The sequence below is a fragment of the Lutzomyia longipalpis genome, chromosome 3 (genome assembly GCF_024334085.1).
Source record: "Lutzomyia longipalpis isolate SR_M1_2022 chromosome 3, ASM2433408v1".
Taxonomy (NCBI): domain Eukaryota; kingdom Metazoa; phylum Arthropoda; class Insecta; order Diptera; family Psychodidae; genus Lutzomyia; species Lutzomyia longipalpis.
The window spans coordinates 3147724-3169605 of record NC_074709.1 but is presented as its reverse complement, the minus strand read 5'-3'; the positions used below and the strand labels follow the sequence as shown (position 1 = coordinate 3169605).

General features: G+C 35.8%; 5 protein-coding genes across 9 annotated transcripts in view; 1 reads left to right on the top strand and 4 right to left on the bottom strand.

Annotated features, from left to right (window-relative positions):
- Positions 1-21882, bottom strand: part of LOC129794093 (GPI mannosyltransferase 3) — a 1193052-nt gene that overhangs the window by 192660 nt on the left and 978510 nt on the right. The gene's annotated exons all lie outside the window — the stretch shown is intronic.
- LOC129794120 (cytoplasmic tRNA 2-thiolation protein 1) overlaps positions 1-21882 on the bottom strand; it is a 1132104-nt gene that overhangs the window by 192660 nt on the left and 917562 nt on the right. The gene's annotated exons all lie outside the window — the stretch shown is intronic.
- LOC129794129 (plasma membrane ascorbate-dependent reductase CYBRD1) overlaps positions 1-21882 on the bottom strand; it is a 1128201-nt gene that overhangs the window by 192660 nt on the left and 913659 nt on the right. The gene's annotated exons all lie outside the window — the stretch shown is intronic.
- The window catches only part of LOC129794176 (cuticle protein 8-like), a 500748-nt gene that overhangs the window by 192660 nt on the left and 286206 nt on the right, over positions 1-21882 (bottom strand). The window lies entirely within an intron of this gene.
- LOC129794088 (ionotropic receptor 93a) lies at positions 7941-12053 on the top strand. The gene is made up of 10 exons (XM_055834696.1): positions 7941-7959; positions 8046-8335; positions 8410-9072; positions 9145-9256; positions 9299-9344; positions 9389-9506; positions 9587-9752; positions 10802-11016; positions 11091-11256; positions 11317-12053. The coding sequence occupies exons 1-10, from the start codon at positions 7956-7958 to the stop codon at positions 12051-12053; spliced, it is 2517 nt and encodes an 838-aa protein (XP_055690671.1). The 5' UTR covers positions 7941-7955.

Genomic DNA, 21882 nt, shown 5'->3' with positions numbered 1-21882 from the left:
ATCTGAAAAGTTTATTATCTGGGAGTCTGGAAAAAAATTAGTCATACCCACATTCTTATTGGATTCGAGAATATTTTTAAAAAAAACCAGGACATGGGAATTGTGTGAAAAATTTATTCGATAAGGATGTAAATATTATGGTCAAAAATTAGCAAAGAAATTTTATACCTTTTATGGATTCGTAAAATTATTAGATTTAAATTTTTTTAAGTTCCCAATATTCTTTGTATAATCTGTATTTAATTTAGTGATTAGTTCATTTTTTATTATTAAATTTCAAGCAATTGTTTCATAATTCATACCATAATTTTCTCCAATTTCTTTTTTCAAAATGATTACCACAGAGCAGCAAAACACATCATTATTTCTTGTCTTAAACATAAACATCTTAATTTTTCCCAAGATTTTTCCTCAACCCGTAAAAATCAAAATAAAATATTAGCTCTCAAATCTTATACTGCGAGTACTAAAGCTATAATAATTTTACGACCTTAAAATTTAGTTGAAGACTTAAGTTTCAAGTATATGAGTGATATAAAATTTGTGAGTGGTTTTATAACATATATAAAATGTACCAGGGAAAAAATAATGATTTATGTAAAATTCTGAATTCGTGAAGAAATTCCTCAAAGGAAACCTCATCAGCGTTGAGGGTTTTTTTGAGCTCTGTGGAGGGTATACGTTAGAGTACCCTCAAAGGACTTTTTGGGGGATTTTTTCCACTGACTTTGGCACCCCCACCCGCCACGATGGGGATTAATAAGCCCTTGAGACGGTGAAGGTGAAATTCCCCCAAACGGTAAAAGTCTGCAAAAGCTCTTATCCCAGTGACGTCGAGAGTCATTAACCGACACACAAGCGAAGGTTGTGAAAGCTCAAAGTTGATTCTTTTCAACACTTGTGGGAGCTTTACAAGTTCTCCGGCGTAGCGGTGGAAAATCTGCCTGTGATGCTCATGGGGAAAGGAAAAGTTTCTAATGAATGCTATTTGCGTTTCGGCATACATCACATGGGACGCGATATCTCGTGTTTTTTGAACAAGGGGTGTTTATCTGTCTAATATTTAGATTTTCTTGGCGAATCATTTTCCAATATATTGGCGAGAGATTCAAATATTTTAAATATTAACACCCCTTGTTTTAAAATATATATATATATATATATATATATATATATATATTTTTTTTTATATTCCGATTATTTCCAAAGATCCGAATATTTTCATTCAGATAAACTCCCCTTGTTTTTTTTGAATATTCTCGCAGGTTCTATGTGCGGGGGTGGGTTTGCCGAAGTGATTTTTTCTCAGTCTCATCATCGTCGTCGGTCCGATGATCGATTATTCCGTGAAGTTGGAGCTTTTGTATACGATGGGGCGAAGCTCCTGGGCTGATGCGATTCAGCTCTTCACAAAGTGTGCCTGTTCTCCGTAATGGTTCCCGAATGGGATTTGATGGCTGAACTCTGCCCCCAAGGAGAAGTCTGAGTGTATGAGGTGTGGTGGGCCAATGTGGGCGGGAGAAAACCATTCAAGGCATGATGATGACGGACGCAAAACTTTATGGAACACCATTCATATTTGTGAGATTCATTTCGAATATTCAGGGCGCGTGGTTCTTCCTCTTGAACCCGAGGCGCCATTTGGACTTCACATCCATTGGAGAGTTAATGCGGGGGTGGATTACCGAGAAATGAGACAGAGATTTACCAATTCATGATAGATTTTTTTCACGCCCTATATCGAGGTTTTGTCTTTTCAATGGAAAATCATTTTTTCCTCGCATAATTTTCTGGAGTTTTACCAATATTTGAGGAAAGTTGTGTGTAAAAAGAGCAATTCGGAAACATAAATAACATTAATGGCCATGAGAGGAGGTACTCTATGCTTTTAGCACTATAAATTCAATTCTGTTTTGTGGTTCAATTTTCGGCTTTAATTCTCTTTTTTTTTTAAATTCAAATAAAAAAAAATGTTTCTACGTTTCTCCAATTCATGTGTGATTTACAGGATCACCATTTTTTTGCAGTAGGTTGTATATGTACTCCAAAATGCGCATATCAATGCTCTCTAACACCCTTTCATGCCACCAAATTGCACACCGAGTTGCTTGCTGGTTTTTCAAATTTGTTGCAATTTTTCCACTCATCTGACCATGCAAAATTCCTCGTACATAGCATTTTTATCAACAACGAGCTATGGGAGAATGAAATATTTGCTCACTTCCGGTTTCACCTCGAGGTCCTCGGGGTTCATGCAATTTTTCCCACATGCGAGAAAAAAAAGCTGCACATGGTGAATCCGGGTTGTTTACTCACGTCCGACTTTTAGGCTTGGATGGGGTATACGACGGAAATTTCATTTTAATTCTGAGTTTATGCTGAAGCCAGACAAATCCATTAATTCACCATCTTTGTTCTGGACTAAATTGAATTGGTCCCGGGGCGGAAATCTCATCTTCTACGCACCCACAATGCGTTGTGTATATATATCAAACAAGAGGATGATCCCTATTGTGCCACTTAGGAAATCCCAGATTCATTCCCCCCAAACAGCAGCAGGAGTTGCGGGGGATGTCTCTATGTTTTGTGAGTTATGATGACTGAAGTACATTTCTCAATTCGATGGAATTGGTAAATCCACAACAAAAGCTCTCGATTCGGTTTAACAATAAAAGCCATTTATGGATTCCAACCAGACAAAGTTTCTCCGAACAATCTGAGTCTCTTTGTGCATATACGGAGGAGTTCCACGAATTTCATACAGGGTCAATGGGATCAAAACGGGGTGAATGAAATTATTGAGCAATTCATTAAAGACTTTTCACATTGAGTCATTGAACTTTCAACGTCCGAGCTTTTTGGCCTAAATTATTTTCCGGAATCTTGCAAGACCAAGATTCTTAGTTGATCAAAAGTTAGTTTTCTTTGCGAATCTGAAGTAAAAAATTAAAACCTTTATGTTAATATCACGCTTAAATGTAAGACTTCTCCCTATGAATGGTTACATCGTCGAAAGATCATCACAATGTCTAGCAAGGAAACTTAATGAACCATTTGTGAAATTCTCTGCATGGAATTGTGCAGCATAACTAAATGGGTGTTAATGGTATGAATGTGAATGGCGATGTAATGAGGCATCAAATTAAATGCTGCGCGGAGAATTCTTATACAAAGTACATACTAATTTTTAAAAACTCTCTCTCTCTCTGTCTTAAGAGCTTTAAAGCTCTTTTTTTTGATAAATTTTATGCTGAGAATACTTTGTGATTAAATCATGCAATTGCGGAAATATATACAAAGTTGTATAATGGATTTCAAGATAAAAGTTTATCCATTTCTTTGCTTATATTTTCAAGTGAAGAATATTGCAAAAGTAACTGAAGTGTTCCAAAAAAAAGTTCTATATCTTTAGTTCTCGATTTGCAGCATCTTCAGAAATTTATGGCAATATTTCGTTTCATATAAAATGTTCTTATGTAACTTTGAGATGCTATACGAACCCATTTCAGCTCTCATTTTTTCCACAACGAGGGGTTCTAAACTCCTCTGTTTTAGTAAGAATTTTCCATGAATTTTCCTTGTTCTTTTATACTTTTTTTGTGCAATAAAATTGGAGTTATAATTAAATAAAAGTTTATTAAAATAATAAAAGAAATTAGTAAAAAATAAAAATATAGAGAGAAAATCTAATTTTTAATTTAATTGTTTTAAGAAAGATTGGTTAAAAAGGAATATTGCAATGTTGCGAACCCCTTGGGTGCTTTGAGGTTGTCTTCATGGGGGTTCGTGGGATACATGGGCATCTCTATGGAGGATGGTCCGTCGTTTATTTCAATTTAATCGAAAGCAATCTTGTGCTCCAAAGGAGTCGAAGATTGTGGCATAGAGAGGTGGCCGGAGGACAATCGTGTTGTTTCGTGAGAGATAAATGGGATTCAATAAATAAGACACCCTCGAGGACTGAATCGAGGCGACGGATGAGCTCACTGGCAATTACTCCCTTCGTCTGTCTGACTTACATTGCCCGTATATCCATCACGAACGGGGTGGCACATGAGGAGAAAAAGGGGTTTGCCAATTGATGCGCCTCACTGATTTGAGAATTTCCACCTCAGAAAATAACCTCTCAAGAAGCCACCTTATGGAGAGCTTAAAAGTCCAATTTAATCCAAAGAGAATTTTTCTTGTAAATTATAGATAAAATTTATTTTTGTTTAATTTTTTTTCGAATATATAGGACTGTTGGTTTCTTTTTTTTTTAATTTTAAGATAATGAAAAGAAAATGATTTTCATGAAATTTCTTTCAAGAAAAGCTCATAGCTTTCTTGAAAGTTTGGAGAAAATCCTGTTAAGTCTGATCACAAAAAAAAGAGTTGTAAACGAATCACAAAACTTTTAATCTACATTCATCCCCCAATCGTGTGACCTAAACTCTAATGGAGGGCAGAGTTCAGTGCTCCAAATTTCATATGCTATCTCGCCCACAATATCAGTTGACAATCGTGTGACTCCGAAGGATTTGTCTAACTATGGAGTTTCCGCTTCTTTCGCCCTTATTCTCCAATGTGCTTTATTGCTTCTTGTGTGTCACATCAGGAGCGGAAGGGACGTCCCATGAAGTAAGACAGTGATATTTTATATCCGGTCCCAGAGCGGAAATGCTGACTGAGTCCCATCTAATTTTATTTATATGCCCGTGATTTCCACATTATTTGTTCTTCTATACCTTCTCTATGACACATCCCATGGTGTCCATGCGGGGACGACCTAATTTGTGTGTGTGTGTGCTTCGTCTTGAATTATCATCACGAATGGCAAATCTCCTGAAAGGAAATTTCATGGTTTTCCCCGAAAGTAAAGTCTTTTGTCTGCAACGAACACTCACAGTGTGTTGTGGCTAAAAGACTGCAGACGGAAATTGCTGGGTTCTGACCACCATTGGTGTTGTTGGGTCGTAAATTGTCTTGAGCTCATTTCTTGGCACTAATCGAATCATAAATCCTTGGGGACAATTTGCGGGGCGGAGAGACACCCATGCTGTGTTGGAAAAGCCTCCGCACAAGGAGTCAATGAAGGAATGTCGCCGTGAGGTGGTTTCACAAGCGGAAAATAGGATTTACTCCCCCATTCTTGACTCACTAATGGAGAGAATTTTTACACCATTGTCACGTAATTTATTTGATTAAAAAATATGCCTCAATCTTAAGTCATTTTCATTATACTTATTACTGCTCTTTTCCCATTTTTCTCTCTTTTTTCCCCTCATCCAGTTAGATGTGGGAAATAATTTAACAAGATTTTCGCGCCAATTGGGAAAACAATCATGCACGATTTTAATTAGGAATAAATTTTAACTTGGAAATGTTGTTCTCATATTCATATATTTTACCCCACGTAACACGAAAGTTTATATTGAAAATCTTCCAAATGCTGAAGCGAAAGCGAAACTATCTATATGGTGTACACACAAGTAGTTTTGAAAGATAAGAAAAGCTCGCAAGTCTTATTAAGAGGGAGGAACGTGATTGAAATTTGTGTTACCAAGTTTTTCTTTTAATGAAATTTCGTATTCAGCTTAAGGAGACAACATTTAAATGCAGAATATGTGCTTAATTTAACTCCAAACGAATGGGAATGTATGAATGTGAGGAGATTTTCAAAATAAATCTTCACTATATTTCCTTTAATAAATTCTCGGTGGAAAGTTGTGTTTTGCTTCAATGGGAAAGTTTTGGATTTTCTTTTAAATAATTCAAGAAAATTTCACGAAAAATTAAAAAAAATTTTTGTTCTTTTCTACTTGGCTCTTTAAATTGCTGCCAAAAAAATCACCTGCATTTTTGTCTTGAATTTAAATTTTTATTAGCACATTTTGAGTTTTTTTTTTATTGAGCACATAAAGTTTTTGCTATGGTCCTGATTTAAATTTGAGTTTTATAGAAATTAAATTCACTTTGCTTTTCATTTAAAGTTTTTTCAATTGCACAGTCAAATTTTTCTGTGAATTGAGTGTAGAGATTTGAATAAAATTCAATAATGAAAAGTAAAAGATAAAACTATTTTCTGATAAAAATTATTGCGATTAAAACATTTTATTAAAAACATTTTTTTTCAATAACCATTCTATTATGAAAAATATTTTAAATTGTTGGTGAGAAGTATTCATAAAATTTCATTAAAATCAAAAAAATAAACTGTTTCCAATAATTTTAATTTTAAATGCCATAATTTCCATTTCTTGATAAAATTATAATTAAAATCACTATCAAAACACTTAGCATTCAAACAGTACAGAGAATTGATATTAAAACAAGCAAGTGAAATGTAGAGTTGAAAGCTAGGGGCGGGGTAGTTTACTCTGCACTTGTTGAAGCAGTTGAGCCAAAAGCCGAGAAGCCATTGAGGCATTATTTACCATAACTTTAATCAAGACTTTAATTGACTTTTGCTACACAAACCCTTGTTCTTTTACGCCTCACGTCACTACTGGAATGCCAAGCAGCTTGCGAATCAACCCCCGTTGTCCCATGGGAATTTAATTAAATTTCTCAAAATGGGAAAATTCATCCATTGTGGGCAAATAAATAGAAGAAAAATAAAATTAATGTATGTTAAATTTTCAGTAGAAATGAAAAGCAAATAAAACTACCATCAGGTGTAGAATGTTTCTGACACAATGGACACAACCAGTCGCCGTTGGCGATTTATTTAAACACATTTTGACTTTATCATGAACTTTAGTTGCTCAATTTAGTAGCACCACTTGTTGATGTTTTTTAGGCATAATTTTTTTCTGGGAAAAAATAATATTTAAAATTTAATAGGAGAAATTTAATTTTATGGAAAAGCAGTTTGGGAATTTTCTAGGAAGTTTTCTGAAAAAAAAAATTAATAAAATACGAAAATTTTACGTTGTAAAAATTTCCTTTCCAAGAAGGAAATATTTTACATGCCCCATGATAAATCGCCACGATTTGGATAAGGAAAAATTCCACAAGAACTTTTTCCATTCTTGAATGTTGTAAAAGTCTCTCGCACCTTTTTTCCTGCCAACGCGAAGCACCCACTTAAGGAAAATTGCGAGAGATTCATAAATTTTCATACTATACATAATCCCTCATTTTCTCTTTTTCTCTCCGTGGCATGAAGCATCCTCTCGATTTCTTTTATGATTTTTCTGGGTCACTATCTGGGTTAAGTGATCGTTGAAGGAGCCACAAAAATGTTGAAAAATGTTCTGTGAAAAAAACCGGAAGGGTTTTCAATTAGCAGTGCTTGTTTCTCTTTAAAAAAAATCCTCCAAGGAGTGTCCTAAAATAACTAATTATCTCACTGGGATAAAATGTTTTCTTTTCTCTCTCACTCTCCCCTAAAAAATGTAGTATATTTGCGTGGGCGTAAACTTGACCCACACAGTAAAGGTTACAGGGTATGTCGGTGTGTTGAACTTTTGGGGCGATGTGGGAGCAAAAATGGGTTGATCGAACACAAATCATTTTTAATTCATCACCAAGTTTCAGGGAGACCTTTAACGGAAGCAACCAGAGAGCTTTCCATTTCACTTTCACAAACTGTGCCACCCACTTTCCATTGGCATTTACCACGTGCTCGCGCAAGAAACTCATCCTGAAGTTCCTTTCCAAAAAAAAAACGGAAAAATATTAATAAATATTTCTCTATCCTATTTGATTGGATTTGTACACCTGCTGGACGAAATATCTCACAAGTTTACCCTGGTGAAAAATTAATCTTCAACAGTCGTGCCGCAATGGTGAGGTATAAAATTGAGGATTTATGACATCCGCAATCTCATTCGGCATCAAAGTGCGAACGTAACGAAATGCCGGAGAGATTTCTACGGATTTTCCTGTTTCTCTTTGTGGTTGAGGTGAATTTTCTCGCGAAGAAGTGCTCAGCTGATGACTTTCCATCACTCATCACGGCAAATGCCTCAATGGGTGAGTAATGCTTTGCATAAAAATTATGTGAAAGACGTTAATTGAACGAAAAAAACATCCAATTAAATCTTTAATTTGTGGCACAGCAATTATTCTGGACCAGGAATACCTGGATGCGAGGTATGATGCCGTCTTTACGGAAGTACAGAATATCATTGAGCGAGTCCTGCGGGAGGATTTGAAGAATGGTGGACTGTACGTGACATACTACTCCTGGACATCTATTAACTTGAAGAAAGACTACATGGCTGTCCTAATGATATCCAATTGCGATAATACGTGGAAAGTCTTTAGCGAAGCGAGGCAAGAGACTCTTCTTCTTATTGCCATGACTGACCCAGATTGCCCAAGACTACCGCCCACTGAAGCAATAATGGTGTGAAAATAATTATTTAAATTGCATAAAATCCATTTAATGTCCTTTAATACTTGTTCTCCCATTTCGCCTAGGTTCCATTGACCAGTCATGGGGAGGAGCTCCCACAAGTTCTGCTGGACCTTAAATCATCCCAAGCTTTGCGTTGGAAATCAACTATTGTCCTGCACGATGACACCTTTGCTCGTGACATGATTAGCCGTGTAGCCATAGCTGTGACAACGGAATCTCCTGATGGCTATGTAAAGCCCATGTCAGTGTCATTATTTAAGATTCGTGCACACATTCAGGAATGGGAACGAAGAAAATCCATTAGACGCACCTTACTCAGCCTTCCAACGAATTACATTGGGAGGAATTTCTTGGTGATTGTGACTACAACCATCATGGAGAATATAATGGAAGTAGCCAAGGATCTGGGAATGGTGGAGCCATTTAGTCAGTGGATGTACATAATATCCGATACAAATGCTCAAAAGCAGAACATCTCCTCAGTCCTCCCACTCATTGGGGAAGGTGAAAATGTTGCCTTTGCATACAATGTTACTGGATTGGATTCTAACTGCAAAGCTGGAATTCTGTGTCATTCAGCTGAGCTTCTCAGAAGCTTCGTGCTGGCACTCTCGAAGATGATTCGTGAGGAAAAGGCTGTGTATGGGCAGATTTCGGATGAGGAGTGGGAAACAATCCGATTGACAAAGAAGGAAAGGCGTGATTCCCTCTTGGCATACATGGTGGTGAGTTGTTGTGCTATATGCAAAGGAAATTCACATAAGCCTAAGTATGATTGTGTGTGTTGTTTGCTGCAGAATCACCTGAAAACAACATCAGTCTGTTCCAACTGTACAGCATGGAAGATTCAAGCAGCTGAATATTGGGGAACAGAATATCAGACGAATGTCGACAATAAAGTTCCGCAAAGTAAGCAAAAACTTCCACACATACCCCCGAAAATTTATTTAGTGAGAATTACCCCAAGAGATTTCTTATCTTATATATCCAAGATTACGTTGAGGAGGAATGGAACATCGTAAATACGGAGAATAGAGTAAGGAAATTCCTCGATGTCGGCACATGGAAGCCAAACGATGGTGTACAACTGAATGATGTCCTCTTTCCGCACGTCTTTCATGGCTTCCGTGGGAAGAATCTTCACATTGTGACATATCACGTGAGCTGCCACCAGATTGAAACATACAATGCATTAGTATTGTGTGCAAGTAAATTCCTTCATTTATCTTTCCAACGCAGAATCCTCCGTGGCAGATTATTGGGTACAACGAATCCGGGATTCCAGGTACAATGCGTGGGCTCGTGATTGATATTCTCAATGAGATGTCCAAAAAGCTAAACTTCACCTACACCATGCACGTTATCTCAGTGACGGTAGCCCGTGCAAACGACACCGAGGAATTGAGTTACAATGTAAGGAAGCGCAAACTCTCCTTCATGTTTATGTCGCTGCAACAACCTCTCTTTATGATCTTTCACCCCCAACTTTCGTGCATAGTTTGAATTTTATGTCTCTCCCATCCACTTCGTGATACACCCCCTTCTCCTAACTTGCTAATTAAGAGTTGCTTTATTAGCTGAGAAACTCTTCGTCAAGAGTTTCACTTTATGCACCTCCCTGGCCCCATTACATGAGATGCTCTCGGGAATTAAGATAAGCATGAAAAACATGAGAGGGAAACATGAGAGCTATTTTCCCTCATTCATTGTCCGAAAGTTAAATTTCAGGTAGGAAGACATTGTCGGGGGATGCTTATATAATCCTTACATTGTTTGTTTAAATTTTGCTCCCTTAAATGAGCTGTTGTAGACGCTGTATTGGTCATTTTGCGAAAGATTATTTAATTTCATAAAATTCTCTTCCTTTGTTTTTTGTAATTTTATATTTTAGGTAAATTCTATTTCATTCCTTGAACATAACTATCGCTCGAGAAGCTTTTTCATAACTACATATCTCTATCAAAGCATTGCATGCCTTCTTAAAAAAAGGAACTTTTCATTTCATGTTTAACATTTTATATTTCATGTTTTCCTCGTATTTTTTTGTTCATTTTCTTCCTTGGAAGCTTTTGCATTTTTGAAGTCATAAAGTTACTTTTCATGGGTAATTTTTATAGTAAAACACAGAGACTCTTTAAAAGCAAATGTATCTTGCTGGTGAACATTAATGAACTTCTTGTCTGGTGTTTAGTAAAGTACATACAACAACTGGGGCGGAGGATTAGAAACTCAAATAATTAACAAAACAAATGGCACTTTTTAAAAGTCCTTGTAACTAATAGACTCAAGTGGCTTCTTGTTTAAGCATCGGATGTACGGGAAAGAGAGCAAAAAAAAAAAGGATACACCCAATGAGGGGAACATTTTCTTAATAGCCCATGCTTACTGGAGCGAGTTGAAAGTGCTAGGAGCTGTGTGAGAAATTAAAATGGTTTGTTTTGTAGTCTACAGAAGGTCAGATACCCACAACGTCGATCCCAATGGAAATTCTCAATCTCGTGAGTCAGGATAAGGTGTTCTTTGCAGCAGTTGGGGCTACTGTTAATGAGAAGTACAAGAGGTTTCTCAACTACACCATTCCTATTAGCATTCAGCCGTACAACTTTATTGTATCGCGACCGAGAGAGCTCAGTCGGTTGTATCTCTTTATGGCTCCATTCACAGCAGAGGTGGGATAATTTGTTTTAGGCGCGCTCTCGAAGATGGAATTTCGCGAAAATAATTTGGATTTCTTTCTTTTCAGACTTGGGTATGTTTGGCTGCATGCTTGGTCCTTATGGGTCCTTTCTTGTATATCATCAATCGCTTTAGTCCTTTCTATGAGCAACAAGGCTATGATATTACAAGGCTTGGTCTTAATCGCATTAACAACTGCTTCTGGTACATCTATGGAGCACTATTGCAACAAGGTAAGTCACAATATCCCCATAAAAATATTTTCTTAATTATTCTCCTTTTTTCCCTGAAAGGTGGAATGTACCTTCCTCAGGCCGATAGTGGTAGAATAATTATTGGAACATGGTGGCTAGTTGTGATAGTTCTCGTTACAACTTACTGCGGTAATCTTGTTGCCTTCCTCACATTCCCAAAGATTGAGATTCCAATAACGACAGTGAGTCAGCTCGTTGGAAAAGCCGGTGCGGTGTCTTGGAGTACAAAATCAGGGAGTTTTCTCGAGGAATTTCTCGCGGAAACTGACGAGCCCAAGTACAAACGTCTCCTGGATGGCATGACATTCAATACGGAGACTTCAGCAGAGACAATCGAAAGTGTACGTCGTGGGAGGCATGTCTACATTGACTGGAAGAGCAATTTGCAGTATATTATGAAGAAGGAATTCCTCATAAATGATCGATGTGATTTCGCCCTTGGCATTGAAGACTTCCTAGATGAGCAAATTGCTATTATAATGCCCCTAGACAGTGCATACCTCAATCTAATAAACACCGAAATCAATCGCCTTCATCAAATGGGCTTCATTCAGCGCTGGCTCAAAGAATATCTGCCCAAGAAGGATCGCTGTTGGAACGTTGGCAAAGCCATTGAAGTAAATAATCACACGGTTAACCTGGATGATATGCAAGGATCCTTTCTTGTTCTCTTCATTGGATGTGTTCTGGGACTCTGTGTTATCGTCCTGGAATGCATGTGGTTCAAGAGGCGCACACTCAAGGAGCAGATCATTATTAAACCATTTGTAAAGTAAGAACACGACAATTCCCTCGCATGCGGCTGCTAAATACATGAAGGAAATGTCGAAAAATGCTCGTTTTTCCTTTTTTGTTTTCTTGCCTTCGCCCACGTAGGAGGGTTTTACATTTCAGCGGAAAAACAACATAAAAGAAAATTATGCAAGTCATTTTGAAAATACGGAAATTTTCTTTTTGCCAAGGGATGGAAAATGATTTTCATGCTTTGTCCCCAAACTCCAATAGAGTTTATGCAATTTCCCACAGAGAAACAGTGAAAGGAAAGTTTTGTACTTAAGAAGGTTTTTACTTTTATAGTTTTCAAATTATCTCAATCAGAAATATAATTAAAAGGAAATTCCTTAAAAATCATTAAAATATCGTTTTCAGTAAAAGATAGAGATTGATTTTAAATTTTAAATAATCACGAAAAACTTTTCTCTCAGTGCTGGGTTGAACGGTCGCCACCCTATGGAAACCCCAAAAAAATGCGACAATATCGTACTCCTCAGCCAGATGTTACCCTTTTAACCCCCACCAATGGAATCTTCCGACACTCAATTAAGCAAATTTTATGTCCTCCCAATGATCCCCTCGGGACTCCACCAATTCCTCGGTGCTGACAAAAAATTGTACAGTAGGGAACAAAAAGAGGCGCGATGAACTCAATTTCTGCAAAATTACACCAAGAAACGTGTCAAAAAGCGATCCAGACAGCACCCAGGTGTGACTGTCTGGAAAAACCTTTTGTATACCTATATCGTTTTAATTATTTACCCCTCACACCATTTTCAATCGATAGATCTGCTTTGGGGGATGAATTGTGACAAATTGTTGTGGAAGTGCAATTAATTTAATCCATTTTTAATCGAGTCCAATTTAATTATCCAACAAATTGCAATTGCAGTAAATAAGCAAAATTTGTAGCTCTCGGGGTTGTAGCAGATATACAAGTTTAAATTAAATGAAACAGAGTATGGGTACGTCGCCATGAATCTCAATTTTATAGAGCACAATGTAATGTAGGTATATAAATAGAACAGGGTGGTGATGTTTATATTTTTTTTTAAGTAGAAGAGAATTTCTGAATATTTCTTTTTTATTATGTAAAATTAGGTAATTGGCAAACATGGAATGATTTAGTTGCTTAATTAATCTATCTATCTAGTAAGTAGTCTCTGTAAGATTTTCTGATCTTTTGAATAAAAATGCGGTAATGCAGGACAATTGCCTCATCTTGTTTGAAGGCCGTTAGAGTGAATCTCAATAGAACATTCAAAAGGTGTGTGCGTGTGGGTGAAAAATGGTGATATGGGTTCTGGAAGAAAAGGAAAATGGGTCTGAAAGGGCGGGGGGTGGTGAAGGAAAAGTTTAATACTACCGAATGTCATAAAGAAGTTAATAAAAAGAAGTGAAATTTTTGTTAAACATTCCCCCAGGTCCTATTTATGGCTCAGCGTGACTTTTCGTTTTACCCTCGCTACTCTCCAAACCAAAAAACCACCCCCTCCGCATGGATCCATCTGAAATTGGGGAAGGGTTTTCCAAAAGGGCTGGGGATCCCATTTCTCGTGCAAAAGAAAATCCCCAAAATGTGGCAAAGATATAGGAAACAAAAGGGTGGAGACTTATTAATGATTTGCTTAGCAACAATCTATCGAATTAATTAAATTTTCCATGAAAATACTTTTCCACTTTCCACCCATTTCGGCTTTTTAATCATCATTTAGGAAAACAAGGGACGACGTGAAACTTTTCAATATTAAATCCCTCAACTTGTCTACAAATTAATAATTCACATTCTTTTCCCCGCGCGCCCTTTTTGGGGGAGCTCGATTTTTGCTGTGAATCTACCTGCGAATCCCCTCATTCTTTTAATCTGTTTCTATGATAAGGTGAATCCACCCTCAAGTTGGGGCGAAAAAAAAAGTTCATCTTAATGCTAAGAGAAGGAAGCGAAATTTTATTAAGGCAGAGGGAAACTCGTGAAAGAGATCATCTAAGAAATTTATTCAATATGCCAAGAAAAAGCTTTTTGCGCCACAGTTAAGTTTTTCCATTCCCTTTGATAAGCCTCTTTTAGCAAGATCTTGGCAGAGAGACATTCAAAGTATCTTGATGAAAATTTTATGCAGTGCTAGACATTTTTTTTTATGAAAATTAAATAACATGTTACTTGAATTTTCTCAGGAATCTTATAATGGAAAAGGTACCAAAAGAAAACTATCATAGCTATGGAAAAATTGGTGGAAAATTTTAGATTCAGATAGAAGAGTCCAAAATATTCTTCTTAATATGAATTATGCAGCTTGAAAATTACATAAATTCTTCATGTCAAGGCAACATGTTAAATTGTATCGCAAAAGAAAAGCTGATGAGAGCATTTCCGCAGGAATTTTAGAGCATGGAAAATCACATAATAAAACGTGCAAAAGTTGAATGATATATGGAAAAGTATTGTTATTATGTGGCAAAAGTAGATTCGTGGAATACGCGAAAGATGGAAATGCACCTCCAAGAAAAATATTATACAATATTTCGACGCAATTGAATGTAAATGTCATCCATGTGCATTTTATACCAGCGGAAAACTCATATGTATGTACATTCTTTCCATATAAATGCTTTTCTCTGCACATCTCATCGCTTTTAGGCGAATATAAAATGTGAAATGTTGTATCTCACCCCGAGGGGTGGTGTAATAGGGTGCAGTGTAGTGTGGCTGAATCTATAAATCGACAAAAGGTATGCCAAATAGAATGGAACATTTTGTGGAAACATCCTTTTACTTCCACATTGAGACTTTTCTCAGGAAATTTACACACTTTTGAAATTTTCTCAACTCTGAAAAATTATTTTATTATGTTCTTTTCATTTTCTTGGAGGAAAATGATGAATGTATCTCTTCAGAATGTTTGTAAATGTATTATTTGTATGGAAATTTCAAAACTTCTCAAACATAATTGAATTTATAATAATTTCTAGGCCAGATTAAGTTCAGACAAATGGTTTAAAAAATTCTGATTGACCTCTGAACACTCCCATTCAATCTCAATGAGATCAAAAATAAAAGACGCTTCTTCTATTACATATTACTAGTTTATATACATATTTACTGAAAGTCATGCCTCTTGCCATTGAGCGTAATTGCAGTGTAAGAGAACAAGTTGCTGAAAATGAGGTGATGGAGTTAATGTGGGGGAAATGTGGGTCGTGTCATTGTCGGTGGAAGTCCTCCTGGTGCCATGAGTGTCAAAGGCTTATCGCTCAGGGTGAATTACGAGGCATCCCCGGAGGAAGCTGCCATATAAGGGTATGAGGGTTGCTTTCCACGAAACACCACACCCCATTCCAACAACAAATTGCTATCTCTAAATTTTCCCCACAATTTGGGCATTTTGTTTTGAGCCCGACCAACTCCCTAAAATATTTTGCCGCAATCGTTCATCATATTGAACACATACTGTGCGTTTCAGGGATGACACGGCTCTACAATCCTTTTTTTTTTCTGTGCGCCAAACTCGAACCTTTCTGCTTAAACCATAAAATTACCATTTAATTTTAACAGTCACCAACCTTTTTTTTTGCGGAATTTTTTCTCACACCCACCTCCTGGGGGAACCAACGTGAAATTATGTGTTCAATTGTAGACACAAAATTAACCACGGGACATTTATTAACTTTTTTTGTGCCCCCTTGCCACATTAGAATGACAAAGAAGTTCCTGCAAAAAATATATAATACAGCATGGTAATTACATCGCCCCCCCTTTAAAATTCACCCAGCATGGAGCTTTTGTATTATGCTATAAATTTCAATTTATCGAAGAATCTATCCGTGATTGAGATTTAGTTCCATTACCTATATCAATGGTATTGTACTTAGAGACCGAAGTTAGTCGAGTTGAAGTCGCGACTAGTGACTAGTCGATGGATTTTCTTGAGTCGTCGTCGTTGAACAATTTTGTCGACTAGTCGTAGTTAGAAATACAGCAATCAAAATTCAATATTATTTTAATTATTTTTAGTACAACTCCGATTCTTTATAATTAACACAAGTTCATCTTTTTAAAGTAAATGTTTCGCAATACAATTAGACTGATTTCTGCAATCTTAAGAAATTCAAGGTGAAATTCACTAAAAGTAAATCTGTCATAAAAAACTCAATTCAAACTCAAAAATCTTTTTTTGTACCTAAATAACCAGGATTTTGTCTGCCGACAAAATCCAGAATATTTTATTATAACCAGGATTTTGTCTGCCGACAAAATCCAGAATATTTTATTATAACCAGGATTTTGTCTGCCGACAAAATCCAGAATATCTTATTATAACCAGGATTTTGTCTGCCGACAAAATCCAGAATATCTTAATATAACCAGGATTTGGTCTGCCGACAAAATCCAGAATATCTTATTATAACCAGGATTTTGTCTGCCGACAAAATCCAGAATATCTTATTATAACCAGGATTTTGTCTGCCGACAAAATCCAGAATATCTTATTATAACCAGGATTTTGTCTGCCGACAAAATCCAGAATATCTTATTATAACCAGGATTTTGTCTGCCGACAAAATCCAGAATATCTTAATATAACCAGGATTTGTTCTGCCGACAAAATCCAGAATATCTTATTATAACCAGGATTTTGTCTGCCGACAAAATCCAGAATATCTTATTATAACCAGGATTTTGTCTGCCGACAAAATCCAGAATATCTTATTATAACCAGGATTTTGTCTGCCGACAAAATCCAGAATATCTTATTATAACCAGGATTTTGTCTACCGACAAAATCCAGACTATCTTATTATAACCAGGATTTTGTCTGCCGACAAAATCCAGAATATCTTATTATAACCAGGATTTTGTCTGCCGACAAAATCCAGAATATCTTAATATAACCAGGATTTGGTCTGCCGACAAAAACCAGAATATCTTAATATAACCTGGATAAAATCCAGAATATCTTAATATAACCTGGATTTTGTCTGCCGACAAAATCCAGAATATCTTATTATAACCAGGATTTTGTCTACCGACAAAATCCAGACTATCTTATTATAACCAGGATTTTGTCTACCGACAAAATCCAGACTATCTTATTATAACCAGGATTTTGTCTGCCGACAAAATCCAGAATATCTTAATATAACCTGGATTTTGTCTGCCGACAAAATCCAGAATATCTTAATATAACCAGGATTTTGTCTGCCGACAAAATCCAGATTATCTTAATATAACCTGGATTTTGTCTGCCGACAAAATCCAGAATATCTTATTATAACCAGGATTTTGTCTGCCGACAAAATCCAGAATATCTTATTATTTTTATTCTTTTTTTTTTTAATTATGCGAAATTTGATTGTTTCATCGAATAACTCTTCCCATACAAAATTTGGTACTCCTTAATTTGGCTAAAAGCATATTAAATAAATATTATGATCATACTCATTCTTTCAGAAATATATTTTTTATTAAAAGCTTCCTTATGAGCTTCATTGTAACTCTCTTCGGAGTTTTGTGCAAATTTAAGAAAAACTTATTTCTAGAGCTTTCAGAGCTTCATTATGCCATTCTCTAGGGTAAAAAAAAATAGAATCCAAAAAAAGCTCCTGAACATTCCAAAAACAAATGTGATAAAAAAAAACAAATTAAACATTTAAATTAATTTAAAATTCTTAATACTGCCTCAAAAGTATTGAATTTTTCGCAAAATAAGAAAATTCTTGCCGTGAAATGAGCTCAATAGACCTCTTGATACACTCAAAGAAGTATATATTGACTACTTTAGAACACAAAAATAATGTTTAAAATGAAACTGATGGCCCCTACAACATATCAAAATTTCAGCCCTCTAGCTATAATAGCGGCTGAGATATAGCGAAAACAAAATTTTGAGGTTATTCAAAATGGCGGACGGGGGGGTGGGGGGGTGGATTTGACCTCATAATCGGATGTCTTCCGGTCGATATTTAAACTTTGCCGTTTACCGCAAGTCTCTATCTATCACCGTTCTCTTGCAATTTAGCGTTAGGTTCCGGCCGGCCGGACGGACGGACGGACGGACGGCCGGAAAATTTTTTTTTGGCGCATACGTTTTTTGGAATGTGGGGACCCTAATTCGTGCTCATCCCAAGTTTGAGCCCGATCTGACGACTTTCGATTTTGCTCGGTACACAAAAGCTGTGTCTGAAAGAAACACAGCTAAAATATTTAATTATAAACTTTATGCTCTGTATAAAAAATTTTGTGTAATTTTCCTCTATAAGTCGACTAAGTCGTTGAGTCGTCGTCGACTTATGCTCGACTGACTAACTCGACTTAGTCGTCGAAGTCGATGCAAACTTTGCATCAAGTCGTCGTCGACGAAAAGTCCATCGACTTCGGTCTCTAATTGTACTACAACACAATGCTTGAAGCAGAGAGTGGGCGAGAGGTGTTCAGAATTGGAACAAATTGTCGGATTGCTCTTGCGAATAGATTTGTTTTACAATTTGCACAAGGGTGGGTGTTTGAACCGACGTGCAATGAGAATTTATGAGGATTTTGGAATTTCAGAAGCTTCCATGAATTATGAAATCTAATTAAGAAAATACAGAAATTATTTTACGGGTTTTTTCATTCCTTTGCATAGCTGTGCTGTGTATATTGGGGCAACATAAATACAAATATGCATAAAATAAATCACGAAAACATATGTAAAGCTCCTCTCTATAGGGCGGGTTTTCATCAAGAGCTTTGTAGGAAAATATTTTTACAATTTTTTTTTTGAAATTGCTGTTGCTGAAAATGGTTTAAGAAGTTTTTTTTAATTATAAAATTGATTCTAAAATCATATTCAATTTTTAAAAAACAACATTTCCCCCTCCAGCTTTTACGGAGAGAATATATAAAAAAAGCTTTTAGCGGAAGGGCTCATAATTGCATTGCCAGGTTCTGGATAGTTTTTTTTTACAATTTTTTCATCGTTAGATGAACATAACAGATATTGGAGTGACATTCAGCTATAGAGAAAAATATTTTCACAAAATTGCTCATGACAATTTCAATTGATTGAATATTGTGCAGTGAAAGTTTTCTAATTTAACTACAAAATTTTTAATTTCCTTTGACAAATTTCTATGATAAATATTAATATATTTATCCCTCTTACGAGAAAGTGCATGACAAATATTTGCATAGTTGTTAGGAAATCATAGCAAAGAAATTTTGAGTTCAGTGTATGTCTTCCCCCTTTGTAAATATCCCGAATACGAGATGAAAATTCGCTGTGAAAACATGAGAAAACTTTCATCTCACGATTAATAAAGTTTTTCTTTTGATAAACTTATCAAAATGTATGCTTTGGCACCTTAACATCTGCCAGTCAATGCGGTACTAAATTCATCAATTGTTAACTTATTTCATGCAAATGACTACCACAGGCTCTCTCTTATAAAGTGTGTGTGTTGCTCCTGAAATCAAAAGTTTCATGCATTTATGCAGAAACTTCCGGTGGTCGTGCAGCTTGCACTGTTTGCTTTTGTGGTGGACAATGCTGCGATGAAAAGTACAACCTCGTGTACCGTCTGTTGCGCATTAATTAAAATGTATGATCGTTTTGAATGACAACAATGTCACGTGGTGGGTCTATGAGGTTGAATATATGTATATACAAAGAGAGTACTACATAGCGTTTGTGGTAGGTCACCACAATTCTTATTCTAACACAGAGGGGTGGAGCCGGTGTAGAGTACTTTTCCAAAGATGCTTTACTACAACTCTTTGAACTCTCCATGGAGCATTGTCAAAATCGAAGAATTTATTGAGAAAAAAAAAGTTAAAAGGGGTTCTTGAGCTTTCGGCTGAATATAATAGTTTACCCTCCACGGGAGCTGGTGGAAAATTTTATTGAACATGAGAATTTCAACAAAGCACAATAACAAACACAAAAGCATTCAATTTTTCCAAAGCTTTATTTTTCCTCAAAGCTATTTTGTTGTTTGTATGGAAAAGTTTGATTTTTCGTAGAAAGTGATCCATATGGAATGCTTTATTGGCATTTCATCATCCGGAAAAGCTCCTTCTAGCAAGGCTAATGATTTCTCACAATGGGAATTCATTTATATATTTTCTTACAACATGTGGGAGCCAATGTATTATTCATATGGGGATAATATTGTTGTTCCATACGGTGTATTTCATAAATCTCTCCACATGGGATTTTTCATCCAGGCCCCCGGGGGATTGCACGAGATTTTTCAGACCACACCATTTTTCTCTCTTCGTCCCCACATATCGGGAGAGTCAGTGCATCTTATGTGAGAGTATTATTTCTCATTGTCAATAAATTTTCATTCATTGAATTTTCTCTAAATCCCGTATTTAGTTTATCTCTCAATGATTCGGGAGTATTGTACTTGAAGAGGACAAAATTCTTAAACTCGATTCTAAAAAAAATGCAAGCGTATTGCTTTACTTCTCAATATCAATTTCTTAAGAAGAATGCTTTCTATTTTCTAACCATAAAATTTTTCTCATTTTAAAGCTTTTTCAGCTCTGGTAAGCTTAATTGAGAATTTCTTTATTAAACTATTTTTCGTATTTTCTTTCACAAATTGTAAATTGCAGTGAACTTTCGCTTTCACAGAGCTTTATAACAGTTCACTCTCAACACTTTCAATATGGCTTTACAAATGCTTACACAAAGCAACAATTACCCCTTTGATGATCTGTACACCAAGTAAACTTGAGTGGGTGCCAATTGAACAAATATAATCGGATTCTAAACCGCATTGTAAACATCCATACAAGTTAAATTCTTGACAATTTTAACTTATGAGGTAAGAAATAAATAGCTACTTTTTAACTTTTTTTTCACTACTGGATTCTTCTTGATTTGCAAATTGTAGTATATGCAAAAGAAAGTTAAGATTTCTTTTAGTTACCAAAGATAGGTACTTTTTTTTTAATCTTAAAAAAATTGTAAAAATGAAACTTTTGGAATATTTTAAAGTATTCGTGGAAAGTTGAGAGAAGGGATGAGGAAGAATTCACAATATTTTGTCAAGGACAAAGAGGGTCTTTTTTTTGCCTAAAGAATGTAAGACGATACCATTGTTCGGGTAGAAAAAGTTTTTTGCATGTTGTGAAATTTTCTTGTAGATTTTGCAGGAGAAAATCTTTGAAAATTTACCTTAAATAAAGTTTCTTTAAGAAAATATTTACTTTGGTAATTCAACACAAGGAGTTTTAAAGAGAATTGAAGCATTATTAAATTATTGTAAGTATGATGATTGTAGGTATTATTTATGAGAACTGCAATACATAGATATTATATTATTCAAATAACAATTTACATACCAATCTTCCATCTTAATTGCACATAAGATGAAGATGCAGTAAAGGCCAATTTCACTGCAGTCAGCTTACTCCACGGGAGCTTTTCATGTGCATTACATATGTAAACCTACATAGTACCTACATACATATATTTCCAATACATCTGGATAACTCAATATTGAAATCTAACGCAGCCTCATCTATTGAGGAGAATATGTTAAAATAGAAATCGTTAGCATCTTCATGAATTTCGAATACATATACCCAAATGCAGAGGAGAAAGTTTGCTGGTGGAACAACCCTAAAATGACCATAAAATTAAATTTGCTAACAGTGCAATATTTTACCGAGCTGTGAAACCATGCCGACGAATTGCATGCAAAGTGGAAACTATTCACATAATTTACACAACAACTAGCTATAATTGGTGCCAAATGTAAATCATTCGGGTGTGCAAGGTGATTTGTAGCCTGGACCATTTGGGCGTGAGTTTACGAGGAAAAGCATCGATGGGACAGCAT